Here is a 10,110-nt window from a genome sequence, read left to right on the forward strand (position 1 = left end):
TGGGGCTTGTGAGCAGCATCTGGAGTTGGGGATGCAGGGCAGTCTTGTAGGATGGAGCCCTTAACCTGGGAATCTGGTGCCGTCTCTAGGCAAACTGCATCAGAACTGAGTTGAGTTCTCAGACACCCTTTTGGTGTTCGAGAATTGCTTGGTCTAAGTATGTGTGGGAAGACCCCTTCCCACATATTTAAACACATTGAAAATTGGTCCACGTACCCAAATGAAATTGCACTACTGCTACTGTTACGTATGATATTGTTACTGTTATACATATACACAGAGAAGAAATACACATCTCATTTGGTGTTAGAGATAATTGCACTCTATCACGAGTGTAAACATAATGTTTCTTATACAGTGCAAAAAACAGCAATGAATAAACACACATTTGGCTATTTTCTAAATACTGGCTTTACAGAACAAGTAGCAACTGTCAAATACAAGCAATTTACTGTGAGCAGTGGGCCACAGGTGGGAGAGACCTCATCCAAAGTAGAGAGGGAGACTCACTCATGCCACCAATCCTTACTGATGAGTACTGTGTTTCTAGAATGGGCCATGTTGGAGATACACAAGCATACTCTTCATGCACTGCCGACTGGGGAAACCACTTAAAGGGAAGAGACAGTGACGAGGGAAACAGGCTGTAAAAATTAGTCGGAAGGTGCAATGGACATGGAGACAGGTAGAATCAGGTCACGTTTTGGAAAAAGCCAGCCCTCACAGGTGGACTCATGGTGGTGGTCTGCACTGGGGGGAGCAACAATGACAAAACAGAGGGCTCCAAGCATATCTAACTTACAGTCTACCCCTCAGAGAGGTGTTCCCATTGCTAAAAAGGAGTCACCACCCAGCACTTACTGTGTCATTGTGCTGACTTCATTTTATCACTGCACTTTTTACCCTCCACATATTATTTCTTTTTCATTTTGATTTTTATATCACCTCTTAGAATGAAAGCCCTTGGTTGACATTGATAGAGAGACCACTGATATGCTGTCATTTCAGTTGCCCTCCAGCAGATACCAGGCTATCAAAAAATATAAAGGAATGAATCAAGAAGCAATCACATGCACAGAACACACTGGGGAGTTGAGAAAAAAAAAGGAAATTTCTGTTAGTAGGATAAACTATGTGTCAGATATCACTGAAAGGAGAATTTTACGTCATATGACAAATAATGTGGTTAACTGGGACTTAATGTCATCAGAATATGATGGGACAAAAACGAAGATTTCAAGTACTGCCTGGATGGCCACGATGGAGACGCACGGGGGGAGAAAGGGGACCCAAACGCACACGGGTGTTCTTGGAGGGAAGGTGATTCTGGGTCCTGCGATCGCTGGAAACTCAGAGACACCGGGGAGGTGAGTAAACGACACAGAACTAACGCCTGTGGATCGCATGAGACGCCGATTCGAGAGTCCTCACCGGGGACTGGATCAGCCTATCCGACTGGAGAAAGCTTTGAGGGGCTGGATCACATGACAGATGGAAAAGAGAACCTTTGGGGAACCTGAGAGCGGGGAGAAAGGCACAGAGGAGACCGGTCCACTTTGGGGGCCCAGCTTCCAGGACGGGGCGGATGTCAGGCCAGGGAATCCACATCCCAGTGGGCAGGAAGCGGCCTGACGACAGCGAGGAACTCGGTCTCCTCTTCGGAGAGAGGCCGTGGGCGGTGGGATTTCACAGCGAGGGAGGCGAAGGAGGAAGAGGAAGGGGAGACTCGAGACCCTGGAAGGGGCCGACTATGCAAACACAGATCTAGACGTAGGTAAAATGAAGATCAAACCCCAGAAGAGAGAAAGGGGCGTATTTTTCTTCCAACGCCTACAAGAGCTCTCCCGTGGGAGAGAGCTGCAGCAGGCAGTGCTCCGGAGCCTCAGACCCCCACACGGTCGTGACCCTTCGCCGGGCGATGAGCACGCGGGCCCGCAGCCTGCCCCCTGTGCGGGTCGCCTCACCCACCTGGACGGGCCCCACCTCGGATCCCGTCTTCCCCGGCCCTCGGCGGTTCCCCCGGCTCCAGCCTGGGGAGGGCGTTCGGGCTCTTCGGTGGACCGCCTGCCGTGGGAGACGACGCAAGACTCAGACCCACGGAATGAGGCGCGGGGTCAGTGAAGACCACAGAATGTGACATGCAAGGACAAAATGACTTCCACACCTAAAAGTAAAGGTTTTTCTCTCAGGAAGGGGATATGACACCCTCTACTCCAGGACCCGAGTGGGGCTGAGAATCAACCACTTCAGAGAACCTAGGACACACCAGAACGTTCAGAAGCTGAGAGAGGTGAGGTCACGATGGGCAAGCACCCTCTGGGCGACACAGGGGCGCCGTCCTCACCCACTGACACCAGGTTCCTGTAGTTCTCCAACATCACGTCCCGGTACAGGTCCTTCTGAGCGGGGGCCAGGAGCTGCCACTCCTCCTGGCTGAAGTCCACGGCCACGTCGTCAAATGTCAGGGATTCCTGTCATAACACAGGGCTGTTTAATGAAGTCATGTTTTCAATGACATGGAAGAAATGTAAAGGTTTTTCTGCTTATATCTACTCTATAGGCTACAGCTAGATATCTAGTGGGGTTATTTTCATATGTTGTTGAAGCAAATGTCTAATAAAATATTCTGCAATTATGCATTCACTCATCAATCCACTTCCCTATTAGGACTTTCTATAATGTGCACAAGTTAGACTTTCTTGTTAACCTAAGAACACCACACTCGTGTGTGTGACAGACAGAAGACATAGGTACGTGTACTTCTGAGATGAATGGGCCTGGTTTCCTACAGGCCTCTCCAAGTCCCCGAGGAAACAAGGGCGGGACTGAAATGAGCCCGAAGTCACCTGGGCCTGGATCATCTCTCCTGCCTCTCAGCAGCTGGCAAGGGGGCTCTTCGTGGTCTGGATCTGCTCAGCTCTCCGCTCAGCGATCTCAGGCTTCCGTCACGTGTATCAGCAGAAATGCTGGTACCGGATCCTGTCACTTCTTCCTCCTTCACAGGGTTCTCCTGCTCCTGGGGACTCAACTCAGGACCTGTGCGTCAAGGAGAAAGTGAATTTGAGGGGTACAGTCCTCTGTGCCCAGGCGCTGTCACGGCTCCTGGGCACTCACCTGGACACAGTGGCGGCAGTATTGCCGAGTGTCCCTTTATTAGGGGTCCCCAGAGGACCTTACCCTTCTGGCCAAGAAAGCCTTAGCCTCTGAGTGTGGTGGAGGTGAAGTTAAAGTGGGGTGACTGTCAAAGGAGAAGGGGGAAGTGAGATCCATCCTGGCCCCCAGAGCAGGGGAACTGCAGGCAGATAAGTTATAGACAGACCCTGGGGAGGAGAGGGTCTGGGCACAGCTTTCCTTAAACCATGTGAGCTCAGGTACCTCTTCAAACGTTCCGTACACCCCAGGAGGACTCACACTTCAGTGTGAATACCAATGTACTGGGCAAAACGGAAGCACTCTTTTCAGCAATAATGAGAACACCTTAGGTGGTTTTAAATAGATGAAGAATTAAAATACATGATAACAGTAAACAATTAGAAGGTGGAAAACGAAGCCTAAGCTGCTTTTAATGTTGGAGAAGAATGTGAAGGAACTAATAAGCATAAAAATTTGAGAAAGAAAGGGTCCATGCTGTATGTCATCTCTAGTGTCATGATGAAACCATTGATTTTCTTAAAGCACATAATTTACAGTACTACCAGAAGAGGGAAATGTTAAAAAAAATAAAAAATTCATCCAAAAGAAGGTCTCTAATACCAATTTAAACATTGTGTGTGTGTTTATGTTTCACACACCACAATGCAGTTTTGCAACACCACCTTCGTGTCTTACAATTCAACTCAATTCTGACACTGTCTACTCAGAGAAAGGTCAGATCTCAGAGGCTAACAGCTCAGTCCTACAAGACTGCCCCCTCCTTCTACTTCAGACACAAACACAAGTCCACACTGTCACCTGTTTCTGACCAGATAGGAGGTTCCAACCATCCTCTCCTTGGGTTGATTGATTTGCCAGAGCAGCTCACAGAACTCAGAGAAACATTTTACTTACTATATTTGTTTATTATAAAAGGGTATGAGGAGGAACAAGCAGAAGAAAGAGATGACCAGGACAGGATGTGTGGGAAAGGGTGAGGAGTCTCCACACCCTCGGCAGGTGTGCACTCTCTCTGCATCTTCCTGTGCTCACCAGCCCGGAAGGCAATTCACTCTGAATTTTACATCCATCAAGTCCTCCGAAAATAAGGGCATATTGGAACCAGAAGACATGACAAGAATTTTCATAGCAGCATTATTCATGATAAACCAAAATGCAAACATTACTAATTGAATAAATAGTAGAAAAATCGCCATATACTCAAATGGATAGCTATGCAGACAGTACAGTATTTGGCCAACTTGAAAGCTAAGAATTCTTTTTATATTCTTCAAGGACCGTAAAACAAAAATGAGCATATATGAGAGACCTGTGGCTTGCAAATTCTGAAAAGGTTACTGTGTGGATATCTATATAATACAGTTGCCTGGCCCTTCTTACAGAGCAAAAGGAAAAAAGAAAAAATTCACCTATGTGGAAAAACATGATTCTCATAAATATTGAGCAAAAGAAGCCTGACATTTAAAAAATGCTTGACGCATGATGACGTATAATAAAATAAATAATGTTAGGAATAAGTACTTGTATTATAAAACTATAAAGAAAATACTGCAAGTGCTTGCTATACAGACAGACGGTAATGACCCCCGGGTGTGAGGATGTAATATAATTGGAAACAGGCTCTCCGAACACCACTGGGGTGTTGGCAATGTTGTGTCTCTTAATATGGGCAATGTCTTTTATATTGATTAACTTGCAAATCTTTTAAATTAGCAAAGAAATGGGAGTGTTCAGAAACACCAAAGGCTTGTTACCTGAAGAGAAAAACAATAAAATACATATCACAGTATGTATAGGGTCAAAAGACAAAATGCAAATAAAGAATATAAGGAATAAATGAGAGATATGACTCAGATACATTATGCATATATATTTTTGTCTAAAAGACTACTATGAATATCTTAACATCATTAAATTGGAAATCCTAGATTAACCCTCCAGGAAACATGTTAACTCCAGAGATTATAGCAGATGAAGTTTGTGGGTAGGCAACACAATAAAATGTCCACTTTCTCACCACTTTTCAACTTCACATTGTGGAGCTGACCCAATGCATTGAGATAAGAATGTTATAAACATTCGAAGGCAGGACAGAAAATTAAGATTATCTTCATTATTATCAGCATTGAAAAAGAGATGCAAAAAAAGACATTTAAAAAGGATCATGCTCCCCCAGAAATTCCCAGCAGATTTTCACGTATATAGCCAGCTAGAACTGTCATATACCTAAGAACATTTTGTAGTAATTCAATCATTAGCAGTAAGAACTGGAACCAGCACGATTGGCTAAGACCAACCAGGACTTACTAATCAACTGAGATCACCACCTTGTGTGTCTTTATTTCTACACAACAATAATATATAGCAGTAATAGTGTAACTCTTTTCAGGTTTCTGGACCCAATTCAAATGTGTGTGTTGCAGAAGGGAGTCTTCCCACACACAACCAAGGAATTCTCAAACACCAGCAGGATGTAGGAGAACACAACTCAATTCTCACATCTGCCTGGAAACAGCATCAGATTCCCCACGTTAAGGGCTCGGTCCTACAAGACTGCTCCCCTACCCCCAACTCCAGTCACAAATTGCAAGAAGTTCCCTGTGCTTCTGACCAACTGGCTACAGATTGGAGGTTCCTATGACCTCCCACTTAGGTTCAATTAATTTGCTAGATCGGCTCACAAAGTTCAGGAAGATACTTAGGTTTACCAGTTTAATAAAGGATACAGCTAAATGAAGAGATACATATAGGGCAAAGTCCCAAATAAAGGAGCTTCTCTCCCCGTGGAGCTTGGGGCCTGGCTCAGTGGCACAGGCAGGCTTTCTGGTTCCCCAAGCATGGAAGCTCTCTCCACCAGAGAAGCAGGATCCCAGAAGTGATATGCTCCTCCAAATGATTTTTGTGAGGGTTTCACTGAATAGTCCTGATTGACCAAATCACTGGTCACTGGCTGATTCAACCTCCAGCCCCTCCCTGCCTCTGGGTCTGTCATTAACCTGACAAGGTACCCATTGCACCTTTAAGGTTCTGCAGTGTTTTCAGGAACTGTGGAAGAAGACTATATATATGCCTGGGAAATAAATATTTGGTCACATTATTGACCAAATATGTATTTTTTGTGACTCATTACATTGCACTTGCCAGAGGGATGGGTACTTAATAGACTGCTAGAAAAAAAAATGTGTGACTGTATGTCAGGCAAATAAGCAACAGTGTCTACTGTTACCTATTAAGAGGCCAGTGCGGGCAGTTGGCAAACATTTTCTACAAAGACACAGAAATACATTTTCAACGTTAAGGGCCAAAATTATCTCTGTCACAAGGACTCAAAATTCTTTGCAGGGCAATGACTGCCACAGATGATACATAACAAACGGGCGTTGCTGGGTTAGTCCCTCAGTCTACAGTTAGTCAAGACCTTAGTAAAAGGCTGAAAAATAAATGCTTTCCAATTGCTGCCCTGGGCCTCTCGCCTCTGTTCCAGCAGCCGAGGTTGGAACCTCAACCCAATCACCAGCCAGGGGTCCCACGGGTCTGTCCCAGACGGATCGATCACACAGGCTATTAACCCGAAGGCCAGACACCCCGCGACGACTCCCGCACCCCCAGCCCCACCACCGAGGTGCACATTAAACCCCCAGCCAGAACCAGACACTGCGATCGTCGCAAATACCACCTGCACCACCTGCAAGCGGAGGGACCTGACACCCCAAACACAGTGGCGGCTGGTTCCCCTCAGACACCTCAAACCAGTGCCCCTCCCGCTTCCCCATAAACACGCTCCACCTCCGCGCCGGCAGTGATTCCAAGGGTTCACACTGCACGTCCACACGTCACCCTGCGAGAAACGACACTTCTGCTGTGACGAGAAAACTTCCAAGGGGAAAGACCGCACACAGACCTGGTTCTCCCCGGACCAGGAGGGCCTAAGTCTTACTTCCGTGAACTGCTCCCACCGCGCGACTCCCGGCTCCGCCTACGGCGGCCGCGGAGGCCCCAGAAGGGCGGGTGACCGCGCGTCTCCCGTGTTGCCCCGCGAAGCAGTCCGTCTGTGCTCCGCTCGCCGCCCTGTTGAGGGGCGGACGTACAGACGGCGGGGCGGGCCCGTCGGGGCCCCGAAGCCCCGGAATTGATCTCCTTTGACTCCTTCGGGAAATGGGGTTTTCAAAGACTGGAGCTTCCAGAGGCAAACATGCAGCAGGCTAAGTTGCTTTATGAAGTTGAGCAATGACAATGACGAGTACTCTGATTCGTCCGATGGCTCATTCACTCACGTTCAAAATCAATGCAAAATCAATACAAAAAACGTTCCAATACAACCTTCCGAAAATGACAGATTTTTCTCAGTACGTACTTGCCAGCCACAGCTGAAAATTCTGCTCATAGTCTTATGCTGTCCAACAAGGAAGCCACTAGTCACATATAGCTACTGAGCAACTGAAATGTGCTGTAGTGCAACTGAGGGACCGCTTCATTTTGTTTTTAAAACTCTGAAATTTAAATGCAAAAAAAACTAGCGTTATTTTTAATCGACATGAGATAAAACATGGGCATTAAAAAAAACTTGCATCCTAAGGTGCTTAAAAACCATTAAGAGGAGTCCTTGCCCTCCCTCAAAATAATATACCCCTCTGACAAATTATCACAAATCGTTGAACCAATTACAGTGGTCCTGTTAGGCAGGAAAATAGATATGAACAGGGTGGAAAGAGAACAAGGTCAGTAAAGCTCCCTAGAAAGGACTCAGTTAAGCAGTTAAAACTAGAAAGCCAGAAAAGACTCACCTGCTTCTGACCCGCAGATAAGGGAGGAGACACGATGAGATATCGAAGATCTGAGAGGACCAGCCAGGGGACTCGAGGCTTAACTGCGCAAGAGTAATGCCGAAAGGGCACTTCTCATATTTATTGAGCAAATGATAATCATCGTTATCTGGCCTTGAGTCTAGCCCAAGGTCGCGACGCTTCTCAAGTGTTAGGAAAGAGTATAAAACCTAAATGTGATTTATTCCCACTAGGATGTTTAAACATTTTAACAGTAAGGTATTAACAAAGGGCCACATGGTGGAAGCTGCTGGGGCTGAGAGTGGGGGTGGGGGAATTGATAAGGGCCTGGCTATTCCTGTTTCGAGTTTTTTAAACCTACCAATAAGATTAAAACAAATGTAAAGATATAACTGGCTTAGGCGATGTCCAGGAAAGGTGAACCCTGTAGTACTCAGCCAATGAGGAACCAGGAAAGGGACACGCGCACTAGGAGATAAATTATTGGCGCCAAACTCCCCAGGTGTGCCTGCCCACCAGACACCGGATCTTGCCAAGACCGTCATTAAAGCCTCGCTCCGCTGTTCTCTTTGCCTCCATATCCACTTATTGAATATGGACCAGTGAGTGTTCCTCACATCAAGGATACTGAAACCATGTGAAGGCGGCCCTGAGCAGTGGGAACTGTTTTGGTTCTCATCATTGTTTTTGATTACACATCAAGAGTTGTAGGAAAAACAAGTCATGTGTATTTGTACATTTGATTTCTATATTACTTGATTTATGTATTAATCTCATTAATCCCACACAGAGTTAATGAATTAATCAAATAAAGCTCAAAGGTCAAGAGCAACTTGGCCTTGAATGTTTGAATATTCCCCAGATAAAGAGCAGTACCTGAGCACAGCCCATGTCTTCATTGTGCCATTGTAAGCCTGCTAAAAGGCCCACGTATAAACAGCATAATAAAGACAGGGAGATCCCACCTTAAAGCCAAAATTGCATTTTGGTAAAAAAAAAAACAAAACCAGTAAATTCAAGAAGATTCTTTACATCCTCTAGCTTGACTGATATGTTCCGAAACCAGGAAGCTGCTATCCTGGGAGGGGACCAGAACAGTAAATTTCTTGCGTTAAGCTAATTTGGCAGAATTAGAGGACTGATAAGAAACATTCATCAAGATACTTGACACCAGTTAACAAGTCCACACCCCTAGCCCTTTGTCACATTCCTAAAAAAATCATTAAAAGGGGGAACCCTCAACCTTTCAGCACTCTCCTCTCTGAGGTCGCCCACACTTTGTAAGTGTGAAGTCTCTTAATCTTAAACTCTCTCTCCAACCTTTCAGGGCACTCCTCTCTCTCTGAGGTCACCTGCATTTTCTAAGTAACTTTAAATAAAACTTTTACTTCGCTTCACTACTGTCTCTGCCCTTCAATTCTTTGTTGCGGCGGGGACAAGGACAGAGGAAATACACAGCGCCTCTCCCCCAGCAGTTCGTCTTTACAGTAGTTTTGATAGGGAAAAATTTACAAGGACAGCAGTCTGGCCCAGATGGCTCCCTTCTGCTGCTCCTCTTCGCAGACAACAGAAACTCCCTTAACTTCCCCCGCCCTTCACTCCCGGCTCTGCCAGGCACCTACTCCCCCTTGCTTGCTCGTTTGCTGTGCACGTAGAAATGCTGCAGATACAAAAGCAGAAAGATATGTATTGCCCCCCTTGCCTTTGTTCGGGGCTCAGACCTTGGGAGATACTTCCCCTCTGAGCCGCCGGTGTAAAATTAAAACCTCAACACTCCAAGACTTCCTAGGGACGCTTGGTTCTTCCGTCAGTGATCCAGTCCAGGTTTTTCCAGTATTTTCCGTAGCAGTTTCAGCTACTATAGTTGTAACAATATATATACACTAGTATAGCTTTGGGACAGGGACTGTGGGTATAGTCAGAGCAAGGTGAGGGCCTCCGGAAAAAGCAAGGCAGGATATTTGCAGTCAGAGCAATGTACCTACATGCAAGGAAACCCCCTACCAAAACTCTTGTGTTAAACATTCAGCTCTAGAGTCATTCTTCAGCGAGATCAGATCATATTTTAATGCTTACACTAATCATTTGTAATCTTAAGATTCATTTAGCATGCTAAAAGGGCCAGGCCTATGTGCTGTCTTTCCTCCTTAAGACCTGGTGAAGTGATTTGCAA

General features: G+C 45.9%; 2 protein-coding genes across 4 annotated transcripts in view; both read right to left on the minus strand.

Moving 5' to 3' along the window:
• Positions 1–1,432, minus strand: part of LOC118973800 (uncharacterized) — a 37,507-nt gene extending 36,075 nt beyond the window's left edge. Inside the window, exon 1 of the mRNA XM_037025846.2 lies at positions 1,300–1,432. The gene's annotated coding sequence lies outside the window, so the exon portion shown is untranslated. The remainder of the gene's footprint in view (positions 1–1,299) is intronic.
• A 494-nt stretch (positions 1,433–1,926) lies between these two features.
• Positions 1,927–7,488, minus strand: LOC118973805 (zinc finger protein 649-like). 3 transcript variants are annotated; one of them, XM_037025901.2, is made up of 4 exons: positions 7,055–7,488; positions 2,847–3,036; positions 2,345–2,471; positions 1,927–2,064 (listed from the first exon to the last, which is right to left on the minus strand). In XM_037025901.2, the coding sequence occupies exons 2-4, from the start codon at positions 2,859–2,861 to the stop codon at positions 1,961–1,963; spliced, it is 246 nt and encodes an 81-aa protein (XP_036881796.1). In that variant the 5' UTR covers positions 2,862–3,036; positions 7,055–7,488; the 3' UTR covers positions 1,927–1,960. The 3 variants fall into 3 exon arrangements, with proteins under 3 accessions (XP_036881796.1, XP_036881795.1, XP_073081963.1); XM_037025900.2 differs by having other exon boundaries at positions 1,952–2,064; positions 2,267–2,471; positions 7,055–7,486; XM_073225862.1 differs by having other exon boundaries at positions 2,025–2,164; positions 2,267–2,471; positions 7,055–7,481.
• Between the last annotated feature and the right edge of the window lie 2,622 nt (positions 7,489–10,110).

This window comes from Manis javanica, chromosome 17 (genome assembly GCF_040802235.1).
Source record: "Manis javanica isolate MJ-LG chromosome 17, MJ_LKY, whole genome shotgun sequence".
In the NCBI taxonomy this organism is placed as follows: domain Eukaryota; kingdom Metazoa; phylum Chordata; class Mammalia; order Pholidota; family Manidae; genus Manis; species Manis javanica.